This window comes from Dipodomys merriami, unplaced genomic scaffold, assembly GCF_024711535.1.
Source record: "Dipodomys merriami isolate MVZ:Mamm:240054 unplaced genomic scaffold, mDipMer1.0.p SCAF_69, whole genome shotgun sequence".
Lineage (NCBI taxonomy): Eukaryota > Metazoa > Chordata > Mammalia > Rodentia > Heteromyidae > Dipodomys > Dipodomys merriami.
The window spans coordinates 2,717,293-2,735,000 of record NW_027206279.1 but is presented as its reverse complement, the minus strand read 5'-3'; the positions used below and the strand labels follow the sequence as shown (position 1 = coordinate 2,735,000).

General features: G+C 56.8%; 2 protein-coding genes across 15 annotated transcripts in view; one reads left to right on the top strand and one right to left on the bottom strand.

Annotated features, from left to right (window-relative positions):
• The window catches only part of Meis2 (Meis homeobox 2), a 411,350-nt gene extending 410,010 nt beyond the window's left edge, over positions 1–1,340 (top strand). For all 12 annotated transcript variants that reach the window (XM_070005731.1, XM_070005729.1, XM_070005736.1 and 9 more), the window contains one exon: positions 1–1,340. This exon is cut by the window's left edge and continues 48 nt beyond it. In XM_070005731.1, coding sequence (XP_069861832.1) covers positions 1–239 — 239 coding nt within the window. In that variant the 3' untranslated portion in view covers positions 240–1,340.
• Positions 1–17,708, bottom strand: part of Cdin1 (CDAN1 interacting nuclease 1) — a 207,743-nt gene that overhangs the window by 19,490 nt on the left and 170,545 nt on the right. Inside the window, exon 11 of one of the 3 annotated variants that reach the window (XM_070005751.1) lies at positions 8,035–8,299. The exons of the other annotated variants lie outside the window; for them this stretch is intronic. Coding sequence (XP_069861852.1) covers positions 8,287–8,299 — 13 coding nt within the window. The 3' untranslated portion in view covers positions 8,035–8,286. Of the gene's footprint in view, positions 1–8,034; positions 8,300–17,708 lie in introns of those variants that run through there. 3 annotated transcript variants of the gene reach the window in all.

Sequence of the window (17,708 nt, the reverse complement as noted above, 5' to 3'; positions counted from 1 at the left end):
GAATGAGTATGGCACAGCCAAGCTACACTCCTCCCCAGATGAGCCCGCACCCTACTCAGTTAAGACACGGACCCCCAGTGCACGCGTATTTGCCAAGCCACCCCCACTACCCCGCCATGATGATGCACGGAGGACCCCCCGCCCACCCTGGAATGACCGTGTCCGCACACAGCCCCACAGGGCTAAATTCTGTAGAGCCCAGTGTTGGTGGGCAGGGCGTGGATGTCCATGCCCAGTAGTGGAAGGGAACTCAAGGGAAAAGGAAACACACGCAAAAACGATTTTAAGACTTTCTGAACTTTGACCAGATGTTGACACTTAACATGAAATTCCAGACAGCTGTGATTCTTTTTTACTTTTGTCATTTTTCATCAAGCAACAGAGGACCAACACGACAAGAACACAAATGTGAACGAAACCATGGGCTCCCTGAGACAATGCTGTCCATGGAAAGATCCTCTGGAAGAAGACTCTGAGAGTTACAACTACTGTAGTATAAACGTAGGAACTAAGTTAAACTTGTACATTTCTGTTGATCACTCCGTTACGTTGCCTCAAATAGTTTTAGAAGAGAAAAAAAAATATATCCTTGTTTTCCACACTATGTGTGTTGTTCCCAAAAGAATGACTGCTTTTGTTCGTCAGTGAATTCACTACCCAGGAGAGACTGTGGTGTATTTGAAAGCTGTTGGGTCATGCTGGAGGCATGACGGGCACGGGGGGACCTCGTCACCCCAACTCCAGCTTCAAGAATGTGTTTTCATGCCCAGCCTTCATTCCTCCATAAACCTGTCCTTTAGTTTCAGACAGATCTTTATATAGTTTGCGCTTCATAAGCCAATTCCTGTTATGATTTTGGGGGACTCTTCTCTGAAGAGCTTACCAGTGAAGATGCACACCAAGCGGGGCTCCTTCAGGGCCTAGCCCAGCCGTGGACAGAAAAACCAGAAGATGGGTAGCTTTCCTCCACACACCCAGAAGCTAGGAAGCAGGACCTCCTCAGACACTCAACGCGTGGGATACAGAGGAGTGCGCGGAGACTGTAACAAACTCCCTACAGAGTTCGGTCTATTCATTGTTCCATGTTAGATATTCTATGTGTTTACCTCAATTGAAGAAAAAAAGAATGTTTTGCTAGTATCAGATCTGCTGTGGAATTGGTATTGTATGTCCATGAAATCTTCTTTTCTCAGCACGTGTTCCTCACTAGAAGAAAATGCTGTTACCTTTAAGCTTTGTCAAATTTACATTAAAATACTTGTATGAGGACTGTGACGTTATGTTAAAAAAAAGGTGTTAAGTCACAAGATGCGGTAATAAATATTTCATTTTTGATTTTTTGTTGGGCTTCGGTGTTTTCTCTGGTTTTAAGCGACAGACTGTGGAAAGCAGGGGAGTACCCCCACGCGGAGGTGGGGTAGAGGCCAAGTGCTGACGTGGCCGCCATGAGCCGTGAAGGAAGTGCACCTTCCCGGGCCACGGCGCCCTGCACCGGGAGCGCAGGGGCCACGCGGGGGCCACGGCGCCCTGCACAGGGAGCGCAGGGGCCACGGCGCCCCGCACCGGGAGTGCGGGGGCCACGGCGCCCCGCGCCAGGAGCTCAGGGGCCACGCGGGGGGCCACGGTGCCTGCCCCACGCCGGGAGCTCAGGGGCCACGGTGCCTGCCTCACGCCGGGAGCTCAGGGGCGGGCTCTGCCGAGCTCTGCCGAGGACATGACAGTGCCGCCGGGCGCGCGCCGAGCCACGCAGGGGCCCGCAGGAAGCGCGACCGCCCCTGGCCACAGCACGTCACATCCAACGTCTCACTCGGGGGTCGGGAAGATGCTGGTGAGGGCGGGTCATTAGCCTCAGCTAGAGAAGGGGCCTCCCCTCCGCCACCAACCGTTCTGGCGGTGCTGCGGCCTCGGCCTTGTGAGGCCCGGGCTGCCCGCTCCATCCGGGCCTCCGGAGCCTCGTGCGCGCTCTCAGGGCCTCCGGAGCCACGTGCGCGCTCTCAGGGCCTCCGGAGCCTCGTGCGCGCTCTCAGGGCCTCCGGAGCCTCGTGCGCGCTCCTCAGGGCCGGCTCCAGGTCCGGGCCGAGGACCAGTCGGGTTGGGAGGCGGCTGAGGCGCTCCACGGTTCAGACGGCGGCTTTTCCTCGCGCTAGACGAGAGGAGCGGCCAGGACTCGACCGCGCGGGCCTCGAGCCCTCGCTAGCTGAGGCCCCGCCCCCCGCGCGCCGGTGCGCACTCGCGCTCCCGCGCAGGTGTGTCGTGCGCACGTGTGTTCGCGGGGAGCAGGTGCGCACGGCGCGGGGGCTCGCGCGGTGCGGGCTCCAGCGGGGCCGGGGCGGCGCGCGCCCTCCCCAGCCCCGGAGACGCGTCTGGAACGCGCGTGGGCTTCCGGCCACCCGCACTCGGCGGGGCGCGGGCTCGGCGCGAGGTTTCCCGGGAGGCGGTGGCGCTGGCCGCCGGGCGCGGACGGGTCCGGGGAGCGCGGGCGCCCAGGGCGGGCGGCGGGGGAGGGGCGCGGGCCTTGGCGTTTCTATGGCGACCCGGGCGGAGGTCAGGCGGGGCTGCGCGGCCGCGGTCATTTATCAATGTCACCGCATAATGACTCTCCCCGCAGCCTATTGATGAGGATAATTACATTAGCGCGGCGGCTGATCAATGGGCCCGCGCGGGCCTCCCCTGACCGCGCCCCCCGCGCCCCTCCACGCAGGGCGCGGTCCCGAACAGCTGGAAAAACCCACGTCGATGCCGACAGACGAGGCGTCCGCCTCGCGCCTGCGGGCCGCTGGGCCGGGACCCTGGACGCGCGGGGCCGCAGCACCCGCCGGACTCCGCGCCGCGCGTCCTCGGCCCCTGCCCGCGCCGCCCGCGTTTCCTGGTAAAGTGACCGCGGGGCAAGGCGCGGCCCCTCCTTCGGGGAACATTCTAGACTCTGTCCACACCTCCTGGAGCCCGGGGCTCTTTCGCAAGCCCTGCGGGCCACCAGGCCGGGCCGAGGACGGGCGCGGGGCGGCTGGCCGGCGGAGGAGGAGCGGGGAAGGGCCGCACCCCGGCGCCACCCGCGCCTGCGCTCCAGGCGCCAAGTTCCGGCCACAGCCGCCTGCAGCGGCGGGGCCGGCGCGGGACGAGGCGCAGCGGCCGCCCCGGCCCCGCGGACCCCGGCCCCGCGCACAGCGCTGCCGGCGGCCGACGACCCCGGCGCCGGGGAGGGAAAGAAGGGGAGAAGGCGCGCGGCCGAAGCGGCCCGGCGCCCCGCGGGGCCCCGCACCCAGCGCGTCCGGACCTCCGTGGAAACGGGCCACGCGCAGGCACCGGAGCCCCGCCGGGCGGGCGCGGGTCTCGGCCCGGGGCCTTTCCCATGAGAGCCAGTTCTTCGCCGGTCAGTGGCGCCGGACGGGCCCGGGCGGACCGGACTGGCTGCGCGCGCGCTCGCTGTCTGTCTGTCGCTCTCCCCCACTTCATGGTGAAACTCCCCGTTCTCTACGTCGCCTCCCTCGAGGCCTCGCGTGGCCGTGTCCGCCGTGGCCTCGCGAGGTCGCTGCGGTGTCGGGGCGCGGGCTGCGGGGCCGCCCGGTGACCGGGGGATTTGGGGATCACGCGCCGGGCTCTGGCGGACTAACGTGGACACGGGCGCGCGGACGACCCCCCCCCCCCCGCGCGGGCTCGAGGCAGGGGCGCGCGGGGACTCGAGCCCGGAACCCGGGGGGAGCTCCGGGCGCAGCGGGGTCCCCGCACCCTCGCGCACCGCCCGCGGCCCCGCAGCTGCGGGAAGCGCCGTCCCCGCCGCCCGCTCGGCTGCGCGGCCACGGCGACGTCCTAGCGCCCCCTGCCGGACGGCGCGGGGAGCGGGGCGGCGCTGAGGGGACCGGGCGCCCGCGCCCCTGACCCCGCTGCCCTCACCCCCCCCCCGCCGGGGTCTCCGTCCCCTGACCCCCCCCGCCGGGGTCCCCGCGCCCCTCCCGCACACTAAGGATGTAAATAACAGCAGGTGCCGCGTCCCGCACGCCTCCCCCCCACGCTCGGGGTGAAAGTTGCTTGGGGAATTCAGAGCTGTAGAGACCGCGTCCGTCCGTCCGTCCGTCCATCCGTCAGTCAGTCCACACGCTCGGGCCTCGTCACTCGCGCGCCTTTCAGTTTCCAGTCTGGGGCGGGAGGACGCCCGCGCCCCGGCCCCGCCCTGGTCCCCTGGAGCCTCCGCGCCGCCGCTAGGGCTTTAGCAGTGCGGGGCTGGGGGGGGGACGGGGGGGCTTGGCGTGGACCTTGGCGGCCCGGGCTGGCAGCGGGGCGGGGGGGGGCGTCCGTGTCCGCGGTGGCAGCACAACCCGCGGCAGGGCGGGGCGCGGGGCCACCACACGGCGGCTCCTCCCCGGCACCCCGAGGCTCGCGGCCTGGAAGCCGCGCGGGACTCGGACCCAGGCCAGGGGTGGGCGAGCGGACGCCTGCGCTGCGTGTGCGCAGCAAGGCCGCCCGCGTGTGCAGAGCAGGGCCGCCCGCGTGTGCAGAGCAGAGCCCCCGCGTGTGCAGAGCAGGGCCCCCGCGTGTGCAGAGCAGGGCCCCCGCGTGTGCAGAGCAGGGCCCCCGCGTGTGCAGAGCAGGGCCACCCGCGTGTGCAGAGCAGAGCCCTCGCGTGTGCAGAGCAGAGCCCTCGCGTGTGCAGAGCAAGGCCCCCCCGTGTGCAGAGCAGGGCCCCCGCGTGTGCAGAGCAGGGCCGCCCGCGTGTGCAGAGCAGAGCCCCCGCGTGTGCAGAGCAGGGCCGCCCGCGTGTGCAGAGCAGAGCCCCCGCGTGTGCAGAGCAGGCCCCCCGCGCGTGCAGAGCCCCCGCGTGTGCAGAGCAGGGCCCCCGCGTGCGCAGAGCAGGGCCCCCGCGTGTGCAGAGCAGAGCAGAGCCCCCCGCGCGTGCAGAGCCCCCGCGTGTGCAGAGCAGGGCCCCCGCGTGCGCAGAGCAGGGCCCCCGCGTGCGCAGAACAGAGCTCCCGCATGCGCAGAGCCCCCCCGCGCGTGCCTCCTCGTAGAGACGCGACCCCAGCAACATCTGAGGCTGTGGACAACAAAATGCACGTGAAACTGCGCCCCACACCCGAGACCTTCCGGAGCCTCTGGAGCCCTGCGGGGCCTAATGCTGGGCCTAAGAGTGCAGGGAGGGCGGGGTCTGGGCGCGGTGCGCGGGTGGGGGGCCGGGTCAGTGGGGTGTCAGTGGGGTGTCTGGGGTGTCAGCTCCTCCTCCTCCCTCTTCTCCTACACGCTCTCGGACGCGTGACCGTCCACTCGGCCTGCACTCGTCCCCCAGGCCCCACCGGTGGGAGGCCGTCCCGCCCGCGGGAGGCGCCCCTTTCCCAAGGCCACAGCCCCATTTCCAGACCTGTTCAGCGTTCCCGCGTGGCTGTGAATGTCCTCAGAACCCAAGGCAAGGCACCACGCGCGACGCCACGCTCTGCAGGCCTCAGCGGAAGTGGGCGCCACTTCCTCTCTGGAGAGGCCCCGCCCTGTCCGGCCCCGCCCCGCCCACCGCCAGCCTCCCCACCTGCGGAGACCCCCCCGCCCCGTCAGGCCCCGCCCCTGCCAGGCCCCGCCCCGCCACCAGCCTCCCCTGTGGAGGCCCCGCCCCCGCCAGCCTCCCCTGTGGAGAGGCCCCGCCCTGTCCGGCCCCGCCCCTTGGGGACCGCCCGCCCGCTTCCGCGCTGAAGCTGAGGGAGCCGCTTGCAGACCGGAAGCCAGCCCGAAATGCTTGGCGCCACGGCTTTCTGGAAGCATCGATCCCGAGGCGCGGCGCGTGCTGGGCATACGTCTGTCTCCATGGAAGGGCGGCCGACAGTGAGCGGGTCTGTCTGTCGTCTGTCTGTGAGTCCCTGCTGAGGAGGAGCAAAGCCCCCGCGTCCTGCGTGCGCCTGGGCTCGGCTCAGTGACCCGGAGACCCGGGACCCCGGGCCCACAGCCGGCCACAGCCACCGGGGAGCGTGCCTCCCTCCCCTCCCCCTCCCTCCCCTCCCCCTTTCTCCTCCCTCCCCTCCCCCCTTTCTCTTCCCTCCCTCCCCTCCCCCTTCCCCTCCCTTCCCCTCCCTCCCCTTCCCCATTCCCCTCCCTCCTCTCCCTCTTCCCCTCCTTCCCCTTCCCCCTCCCCCTCCTTCCCTCTCCCTCCCCCTCCTTCCCCTTCCCTTCCCCTCCCCTCCCCCTTCCCTTCAGATTCCCTTCCCCTTTCTTCCCCCTTCCCCTCCCCCTTCCAGTTCCCTTCCCTTTCCCCTCCCCTTCCTCTTCTGGCCCAGCCACCCAACCCTCTCTCCGAGCTGGGCCTGGGCACACAGAAGCCTCATGGAACATGTGGGGATTGTTTTCCAGTTCTGTGCTACTCAGGTAGGGACAGAGGCAAGAAAGAAACAACAAATGTCCCTTAGTTGTAGGAAATTCTGAAGCAAACACAGCAGGCATTTGATTTGTTCAGCCTAACAAAGGAAGCATCCCAGTTGGCATTAACGCTTTTTCCTTTACCAGTGACCCCCCTTTGTGATGTTTCCACTTTTAGTCCTTTTCATGAATGTAGTAAGTGGTTCATAAACAATGAGTGGTAGGTTGTTGGAACAGGTGTGGCCCGGCTGGGCTCGGGAGACAAATGGAAGCACAACACCAAGATGAGTGTTATGGCCGTGTTTGCCTCTGCCAGACCCTGGTGATTATGATCACAAATGGTGTTCATTTGTGCGTCCAAACAGACACCAAGCCTGCCATGGCCCACTGGCACCTAGACTGAAAGTCCCCGAGGACGCAGGAGAGCCACCAGGGTGCGGGTCAGAGCAGCACATAGCCGGTCTCCTCTATAAAACAGAACAGTGCACTGGAGGAAATAGCTCTCTTATTAAAAACATCTTCCTTTTGGATCCACACAGGGGTTGGAAAGAAAGAACAGCTCATGTCATAAACTTCCTTGGCCATCTCACATGACCATGGAGAGAAACATCCCTTTCAAACTTATCTCTTTCAAAGTTCAGGCTTGAACTCAGGGCCTGGGTGTTGTCCCTGAGCTGCTTTTGCTCAACGCTAATACTCTATCACTTGGGCCACAGCGCTATGTCTAGTTTTTTGGGGGGTAATTTATTGGAAATAAGAGGAGTCTTTCCTGCCTGGGCTGGCTTTGACCCACAATCCTCAGATCTCAGCCTCCTGAGGAGCTAGGATTACAGGTGTGACCACCAGTGCACGGCTACCTTTCAACTTCTTAAAACAAATCAGTAAGAAGGTGGTGAGGGGCTGGGAAGGTGGCTCAGTGGTAGAGTGCTTGCCTCACATACATGAGGTCCTGGGTTTGATTCTCAGCACCACATAAACAGAAAAAGCCAGAAGTGGTGGTGTGGCTTGAGTGGTAGAGTGCTAGCCTTGAGCTGAAGAGCTAAGGGACAGCACCCAGGTCTAGAATTCAAGCCCCATGACTGAAAAAAAGAAAGGTATTGTCTTGGAGCTCCAGTGGCGCTAATCAATTAGCGTGCAGTGCTAATAAGAAGGTGGCAGCCGGAACTGCCTGTGTAGAGCATGTACAGGTTTAAGCAATGAAGGCAGGAGAGCTGTGGTTTCAAATGTTACCCTACAGTCAGACTCACTGGGTCTAAATGAGAGCTTGGCTGCTAAACCCTACATGAGCGTAGGCAAAGTAATGCTTCAACATTTCTCACAGGAATTTTACATGATTATTGCATAATGAAGTATCTCAATACTTGGTACTGGGTGACTTTCTATAAATGCCAATTGTGTTTATATAATTTCATTGTGTTCATTTTTGGTGATCGGCACAGAACCCAGGGCAGTAGTCAAGTCTCTACCACTGAACTATACCCCTAGTCATTACTACTACTACTACTACTACTACTACTATTATCATCGTGTCTGATTACTCTTGGGTCAGTCAGCACACTGCTGCTCTTCCAGCTTAGACAGGAACACATGTGGAAAACCTATGACACTTAGACAAGTTCTACTTTCATTATTTCATGTGTAGGTTGCTGAATGACGTACTGAATATAGACTGCTGTTTTGCATATAAAACTTTATTTTGGGGGCTGGCTGCTTTTTCTTTCAGGAGTTGTCTTTCCAACTCTATCTTCAGAGACAGGCACTGGTCAGCTAAGTGGCACCATTAATAGAAGCGTCCGTTTTAGAAGTTCTTCTGAAAACACAGTGAGTGAGAAGGAGGCGTAGCCAGGGCTGAAGATGCCTGATGAGGAGGGCGAGTGAGTGATGGTAATTGGCAAGGAGGAACGCTTGAAGATCTGTGGAGCTCGAGCTTGCTCCAGGCAGAATGCCAGGCAGCAACTACAAACAGCACCTGCAGAGGCAAGAAAACCCATCGGCCAGGCCTCTTCACTGCCCGAAAGCCACGGCGAGGGCATAGAGGGTGGAACCATTCCTTAGGTGTCTGTTCTGTCCCTGGAGAGTACACGCCACTGAGAGAATGGGTTAGGGATGATGCCAGAAATATAGCCCTGAGCCTATCTAACAGTCCAAAAACAACACAAAAAAGGTACAATAAATAAGAACAGTCATTCAGTTTCAACATGTTCATGGAATCAGATCACTCAACTCAAGAATGCCTCTTCAAAGCAATGGCTAATAAACTTATGTGGAAATGCTCAACATCTCTAGATGGCCATAAGTAGCTCAAACAATACTGAGATTCCACCTCACCCCAGTAAGACTGGTCAGCATCAAGAACAGGAACGTCTGCTGGCGGGGATGTGGGAGAAAAGGAGCCCTAGGACACTGTGGGTGGGAACGTCAATGAGTGCAACCACACTGGATGACTGTCTGGAGGTTCCTGGAAAAAACGAGACACAGACCTTCCCTGTGACCCAGCCGTCCCATGCCTGGGCACCTACCCAGATCATTACAAGTCAGGATGCAGTAAAGACACTGTATACAGTGGAATTTTACTCAATTATCAGAAAGAATAGTATGCCATTTGCAGGAAATAGATGAATCTAGAAAAATTATGTTGTCAGGCTGAGAGAAAAACAGCACTTGTTGGCTCTCATCTATGGAAATTAGATCTAATATACAAACATACAAGATAACAACTACAGGATTATACACACACACATACATACACACTCTGAAGGACATGCATGCCAGGAGTCTGACGTCGTACCTCCTCTGAATAACTAACAAACCCTTCAACAATATGAATATTAGGAATCTAAAAAATGTTCATGGAGGGGAGGAAACCAGACATGCGAACAGAAGGAGCAAAGGTGAGCAAAGGCAGTGATCGTATTCAATGCACATCATGTGGTGACTGAAGTATGTAACCTGAGAGGAGGGATGGGAGGGGGAGGGAAGGGGAGAAGGATGGTCCTGGTGACACTGACCAGATGTGCTGTTCTCATAACCTGATGAGTGGAATTAAAACCCCTGTGTACAACTATTCAACAGTAAGTCAGTAGACCTTTGGAAAGAATGTCTCTTCAATGCTTTAGACTGAAGTATGAAACCTTATTAACCTTTGTGTCATTGGCGATATGTGACTAGGTCTGCACACCTACACCAACCACCAACAGAATATACCCATGGCTTCTGGCTCCAGGAAATGATGATCAGCTTAATTACCAAAATCACTTTAATGCTGGTACCATTATGAGCAGAACTGTTCTGAGGACATGAACCAAGCTGCAGCCCACTTTCCACTGACATTTAACATGTGCAGCTGTCACGTCTAAGACAACGAGCAAATTACATCAGCTCCAATCAGTAGACAAGCCGGCTATCATGGTTGCTTGACTGAGCACCAAGCCATTGGTTGCTTTGTAAACTGAAATACTGAAATAAGAAGAAATGGAACCTCCCTGTCTCCTGAGTTGCTCCAATGTGAGTATTTTCTATAAAATGGGTATATTAATATTTTGTCCACACATATCAGTGTAAAGACGAGAAATAATTTCTAAAATATCTCACAGGCAGTAACGAAGGGCTGCTATTATTTATGATTACTGTTCATTAAAAGTTCAGGTTACGTTGAAGAAATCAAGCAATCATGTATAGGTCTATTTGGATCTAAAAACTTCTTCAGTCATGTTTCAGTGAATCAACTAAAGAATAACAGCAAGAAGTTAAACTAGACATTCAAGTTGTCGAGCTGACTGCTTATTTTGTATCATCAAGCCTTTTAGCTTGCTGTGTCTTAGGGAACATTTTTTCAGTCATCAGCTGGTGTAGCGGACATTCTGCTGCTCATGATGGGGGTGGGAGGGGTGGGGAGGTGGGAGGAGGGACCTCTCATGACATGCAAACAAAGGGGAGGCAGTGCTCACCGATGGCCAAAAGCCTGCACGCTAGGAATCCTGGCAGTGCCAGGACCCGGGCAAGTGGCCGGTGGGCTAGGCATGTACCCATGCACTTGTTTTCGCAACCTCCATCCGCCTTCTGACGCACCAATGTCTGAGCTGCGACTTGGGGAGTCTGGACTTCAGCCATTCTTCCTGGAAAGGGCTCCTGGGAGGGGAGAGGAGATCGGGTCTAGACGGCCGGGAGACAGCACAGTCAGAGCAGGTGCGTGGCACGCAGCCAGCTCCGTGTCCTCAGCCCGCGTCACCACTGCGGCCGACAGGAAAGCTGCAGCTGCAGCTCGCACAGAGTCACCAAGTGGGGATGAAGCACAAGGAGGCTCAGGCCGGAGCCACGTGGCTGCCTTGTCTTGTGACCGGCAGCACGCGTACAGGGCGTGGGTACATCAGAAAGAAGCACGCTGCTTATTTTGAAGCAAATTATTATGAAACGACTATGCTTGAAAACATTTCTGAATTTCAGTTTGAAACGAAGTCATTTGAGTTTGAAGCATATGCCTTTGCGAAGTGGTTGCCAAAAATATATAAAAAAAGAAACTCAACCAGACCAGACAAGTTCATTTTGGCACTGGCTATCTGTGGGTCTGTTGTCTGGAGGTGCCCTGCGCAAGGCACCCCTGCTGCAGGCTCCGCTCCCCTGGCCTGGGGCGGCACGCACGCCTCTTCACTGCATAAACCCAAGAGCAAACGGGAGTGATGGTTCCAGTCAGTGCAAATGAATTGCATCTGCAAAACTTCAGTAACGTCATAGCAAGGAATTCCAACACTGATGACAGTGAGCCAGCACAGTGCTATGCTGGATTCTAGAATACCTGAAGGATGAGAATATCTGAAGAAAACCTATCTATGAGCAATAGAGCTCCAAGAACTGCACACGCATTAACGTTTCATCTACATGCTCTTTAAGCTTTTAAGGGCAACTCATCACATTTTTTTTTCCTATCTTGGAGGTAAACATGGGATTCTTTCCTTAACAGGTTGTTTTGTTTTATTTAAATGGTGAGCATGCTGACATGGTAGGAAACTCAACCCACCAAGTACCAAGAAAGTGCCGCTTGCTCCCCCCCACCCCCGGGCCGCAGCGGGGCTCTGCTCCTTCCGCTGCAGTCAGGAGCATTTCCAGGAAACGGTTCTCTTCTCTTTCCTCCCACAGAACACGTCTATGTTGTTATGGAAGTCATAGCATATGCGGGTCACAGTAAAAAACAGGAAGCATACTCAGGTGGAACCCTGGAGATCATTCCTCTACAGAGAAATTTCCAGAAAGTACACAAATTACACAGAAACACTTCCAATACAAAGCTGGTGTATGCATATAGCTATTAGGCCTTTAACCTCAGAGAGAAGACGGGTGAGTAGCTACTTGAATTCGGAAGGAAGAGGCCACAGGAGAGCCCCAGAGATGCAGCCAGGACAAGGCAGGGCGTGCTGAACACGGTGACCTCCCCGCCTCCCCTCCCTCGCCGCTAGAGACACCAGACACGCAGAGGCCCGGAGCCGGCGCGCACTCCACCTGGTGGGATGGAGGGCGGAGAGGAACAGGTGATCGGGGACTGGGCCGGTCAGTGCACGCCCCACACCGTACTGTGCACGAGCACACAGGAACCCCCCACCCTGTTCTTCAGAAGGGGGGTGTGCTGCGTGGATGAAACATCGTTTAATTGGTTTTCTATTGCTCAACACTTAAGATTGATCTCCTGTCTTTTGTGAATACAAACACTGCAGCAAATATGCTTGTACATATGTCTTCATGCATGTGTGCACCATGAGCTGCGGTACAAGCTCCTGAGACAGACTGCGTCTCCATTCATTTACAAGGTTGAGTTGGGCTTTTAGTGCTTAGTTTTACCAACAGAACACAGTGGAATCGCTCTCACCTTTGAGTACAGCTGGCATGTTGGTCATGAGCTCTTTTTGTCGCTGCCCACCCCACCCCATAGAAAGTCTAATTTCCTTCTCAATTTTTAGAATGGAAGCATCTCGTGGAAGTTAAGAAAAGCGCATGAGGGCAGAGCTGGTGACCTGTGCTGGGGCCTGGGCTCCTGTGGCTGCGGTGGGTTTTCCTGATGACTCTGCTGGACCTGTGCCAGTCCGGGCCTTCTTGTTGTCTCAGATTTGTCTCTTTTGGAATTTCATGTGAGTGGAACCCTAAGGAGAAAGCTGGGGGATGGATGCCACGGAGACACTTGGGTCAAGAGCACCTGCTTGGAGAGCGGGCCTCTGGGTGTGTTTGCGAGGGGCCGGGGAGAGCACTCACTGAGGGGGAGGGCCAGACCTGAGTGTGGGCAGCCCCAACCTAGAGGCTGGAGATCCTGCCAGGAGAGAGAGGGAGAGAGAGAGAGAGAGAGAGAGCCAGCTAGCTTGAGCTTTCTCCCCCTCCCCCTTCACTCTCCCCCTCTGTCCCTCTGCTCCCTGACCTCCATGATGTGAGTCGCTCCTTACTGCCATGCCTCAAGGCCACGGTGGACGGAAAGCTCTGAAACCTTAATTCCTCCCCTTTAACATCGCTGGCAGTCACTGCTTTCTGTTTGGCTGAATCGGATCAGAAGCCGGAGAGCCGGGGAATCTATAAAATTTTACCCAGAAGTCAGTTCAGTGCCTGGGGGCACAGAGCAGGGCAGAACCTGAGCAGAGCACACCTACCTACTCCCACAGCTCTGGTGCACGGGCAGTGTACACCAATAAAATACACACCATGACACATCTGTGCTCTGTATACAACATACACACCATCTGCCTATCAGCCATCCACGTCTCCACAGTCAAGCAACAAGCACATCAGCCACTGGGCCGAGGCTCCTGGGCCCCTGGCTGCATCCCGCACACCAGCCACCGCGGCTGGCCGCTGTGATGGCAGCAGGAAAGGCAGTTTGGCTTGGCTCCTCCTCTTCCACGTGGCTTTGCTTGGTCTTGCCTTGCTGATTTGTTCGGAAGGAACCATGTACTCCTCGGTCTGGGGACACGTGTGCCCACTGGTGAGGGGAGACCCCCAGGAGTGTGGGAAGGGTACACTTTGTTTTCTTTTTCCACAACAGCTGCTGTGCGTCCGGCTCTGTCAGGTCATATGCCGCTGCCGTCCAGTTGTGGATGATCCTTTCCTTACGCGCCAGCTCCTCATGCACACGCACGGATCCATGCCTGGGGGGATGTTTGAAGGCACCTCGTATACTTCATTTACACTAACATTTCCCCAAGATTTTGACGGAGATTACTTCAAAAGCATCCTTGTAGGGTGTTTACCTTATATTAGGTTCAATGCAAAAAAATGTAATTTATTTCCAGTTGATGACTTGCAAATGCTTTAGACAGTGGAGTTGGGATGCGATTTCAGTCCTGAGAGCATCCGGACAGATCCAGTGTGATGATTACTCAGAATCCTCAGTGGATCTGGTTTGTGACTAACCATTCTTTCTAACAGAATTCTTGACTTTTACTCTGGCTAATCCTGCATTGTGTCCAACTATAACAAGTCCAGTTAATGTGCTAATGTTTCTAGAGAGCTCTTTTTTTTCCGGGTAAAGTGCTAAGCAGGCTAAGCACAGAGACGGGCAGTGAGAATGAGAGCCTCCTGTCCCTCCATCCAGTGGTTCACTTGGCTTGTTGTTGCAAAGTGGGTAACGGGCCTTCAGGAAGAGGGGCCTGCCCTGCTCTCATCTATGCTGGCTGTAAACGCAGCTGGACAATGCTGCCGCATGTTTCTCATTCTTGAGACTGGAGATCTGATACAGGAGCCCATGATGGAAAAGAATAGTGCCATTCTTGATTAAAATAGAGTTGCTTTGCTTGATGAAGTTCTCCTTTCCTTTCTTTTGCTGTTTCTTCTTCTTCTTACTAAATGACTTTGACAATCGGTGTTTTGCTGCCTATGAAAGTTTTCATACTTTCTCAGTGACTAGAAACACTAATTGTGAGTGTAGTGAAACAGTTTGTTTGGCCTTTGTTTTTATTGTTTTCTATTGTTTTGAAACATGCAATCCAGGTTAGCCTTGAACTTTTTTCTTTTTCTTTGGTCGGTTGTGGAGCTTGAACTCAAGAGTCTGGGTGTGTCCCTACATCTCTCTGTTCAAGGCTAGCGCTCTACCACTTTGAGCCACAGCACCACTTCTGGTTTCCTGGTCCAGGCTGGCTTTGAACGTTGATCCTCAGATCTCAGCTTCCTGAGTAGCTAGGATTACGGGCGTGAGCCACCAGTGCCCGGCTCTAGCCTTGAACTCTTGATCCTCTTGCCTCATCCTCCTGGGATTTCAGGCTTGTGATACATGACTGTTTTTCTTCTCTAAGGCAGAAGAGCTTTGTGCGAGGTGTGTTTGCCTTTGCAAGTCCTGATGACACCTGCCATCTAGTTCTAAGTGTTTAGACTTATTCTACATCACTTGTGATAATACTAATTTATCAGAAATGACTTGAAGTTTCTTGAGCTTCTGAGAATCCAGGTCAGTCTTTGATGTTGATGTGAAACTATGATGCACCTCCAGTGTCCATCAGACTCATCTGTAGCCACATGGGGTGGACTTAAATAGTTTTAAGACTGGGAGAGTTCAGCTGAAGAGAAGGCGTTTGATGAATTCCCCTTCGTCTGTCCCCTGGAGCATGATGGAAAGCAATGAGTAGGAAAATGCCTTCTGTCCAGCAAAGATCTTGGAGGCTCCCGTGGGGGACACAGCAGCCTCTCCAGGGTGCATCTGGCGGCAGCCCCTGTGTGTGGCGGTCCTACCTGCGTGAGGTCCCCTCCACAGGCTAAGAAGATCCACGGTCAAATTACTTACTCCCCTAGCAGCAGCAATTACTTTTATACCCAGCTATCTACAACCTTGGTAAAAAGTAGTAACTCAATACCTACACTCATTGAGTTTAGTGTTTTGTCTGTTGGAATGGTGCCCATTTAAATATTAATTCTGGGGCATCTATCAGATCTTAATTCCCCATAAATATTCTATTACTCCAACACTCATCCATGAGAGAATATAAAGAGGGTCTTTTTGGATTTTCCTTGAGATTCTTATTCTCAGAGTAGCAAGTTTCCACACAGAAGAAAAGGAAGAAGTCAGACAATCTGGACTTATTTGGGAAGTTTTCTTTTACGTATCAGGGCCTCATTATCTAATTCATCGTGGCATAGCACAAGGGAAGCGGTCCTGTGTCTGAGCAAAGCAATCACCTAGTCACGTTCCCTCTGGCTTGGTAGGACATTGAGCTTGTCCCGTCAATGTCCTGGCCCATCCCTCACTGCCCATCAGATGCCCAGGCACCACGACAAACTGCAGAGCCATTATTCACTGTATGGAGTGTATTTAGAGGAATCGAGGAGGAGGAAGGTGATATGAATATCAAAGGCTTTAGTGAGATGCTAAAAAAAACAAAAAACCCAGCGGAAAAAGGCCTTCAGATCTTTCCGGCTACAGAAATGAGGAGTACATTATGGCATTTCGCTATGTTGTTGGGGGAATCGGAGCAATAGCAACAAGTCAAGGCCTGCTTCCATCTCCTTGACTCCAAGAAGCACTAAGTGAGTCATGGGACGTTTTGCTGCTTATACACTCTCTCTACTTCACTACATTGAACAATTCCAAGGAAGTCTCTGGCAAAAACATGGTTCCATTTTAAGTGGATTCCCCTCTTTGCTTCCTGGGATTGAACTTGGGGCTCTGCCTGGCCAGGCGGGGCCACTATGGGCCGTGGGTGTGGACCTGTGAAGGTGGTTTCCGGCCGAGGCCCTGGCTGGGTCCTGGGTGGCTGCGATGGTCCCGAACGCCCGTGTCTCCTGCCGAAGTGGGGTCGGTTGGCCCAGAAGTGTCTGACATAAGCAATGCCAGGGGACGGCCTGCGCTGTGCCCACTCTGGCCCGCCCTGTGCGCGTCCTGGCGCGCTGGCCCTCAGGTCGGCGGGCGGAGCTGTGTCCCCTTGCCTGGGAAGGCAGGTCTATACCCGGACCTGGCCTCGAGCCGCAAGGGCACTAGCCAGGCTGGGAGCAAAAGGTGCCGGTCTGGTACGTCCACGCGGGAGGCCAGGCACACAGAGGTCCTGCGTGCTGCACTGTGAGCCCTGATCCCGGGCCTGGACCCTGCCCTCAGGCCCCAGTCCTGGTGTTCTGTGGAAAGGACCTCCCAGAGCAGCGGGGCCTCCCCTCCTCCCGACACCCTGCACTCACCCCTCCCTTGGGTGCTGCTTCCGGGGTATCCGTGACACAGGTGCCACGCACCCCAGCCAGGGCTGAGAGAGAACCCGGAAAACAAACAGAGCAGACGAGGGCTGGCGTGGAGCCATGCCACACCCACAACACAGCCAGAACATGGCCACAACACAGCCAGGACAGGGCCACGCATGGCCAGGATACAACCGGGACACGCCGCGCCCACAACATGGCTGGGACATGGCCAGGACATGGCCAGGACACGGCTAGAACATGCCATGGCCAGGACACAGCCAGGACATGGCCACAGCATGGCCAGGACAGCCACGGCTAGGACACAGCCACGGCCAGGAAACGGCCACAGCATGGCCAAGACACAGCCAGAACATGCCACGGCCAGGACACAGCTGGGACATGGCCTGGCCAGCCTTGGCTGGGCGTCTGTGCTGCAGGAGTAGCCCATTGAAGGCTTGTTGAAGGGAGGGAGTGGAACTCATCATCTGACTGACACGGGTGGGCAGGCGCGGGGCCCCTGCACGGAGGCCAAGCCCACGCAGGGGGAAGCGTCCTCTCCCAAGGCCCAGCAACGGGGACGTGGTTTGGCTCCCCCGCAGGTCCGCTAACACGGTGACCCAGTGTCCAAGCACGGCTCACTCTTCCCTAGCATCTGGCGTCCACCCCGGGGCCCCAGTGCATGTAGGCCATGAGGCTCCCGACATGGGCCAGCGCCAGTCCAGCACATGTGGCCAGCATGCAGCCCGCATGCGACCAACATGCGGCCAACAGGCAGCCCACACGCGGCCGACACATGGCTGACACGTGGCCAACACTCAGCCGGCACGTGACCAACACGGAGCCAACACATGGCCAACACATGGCCGACACGTGGCCAATACGCGGCCAACACGCGGCCAACACGGGGCCAACACGCAGCCCACATGCTGCCAACACATGGCTGACATGCAGCCAACATGCAGCCAACGCGCAGCCCACATGCTGCCTACACATGGCCGACACGCGGCCAGCACGAGGCCAGCATGAGGCCAATACAATGCCAGCATGAGGCCTGCACGCGGCCGGGCGGCCCACCCCAGCGTCGACCTGGCTCTGGTCCATGCGACCGCCCAGAGGGCCCGCTTTCATCTGAATAGACAGAGGCTCACGGTGACGGAGCGGCGGCTCTTCCGGGACACCTGTGTCCCCTGGCAGCCCCTGGCCCACCCTGCACCACCAGCGCAGCCAAGTGCTTCGGGATGCTGTTTGTCCTG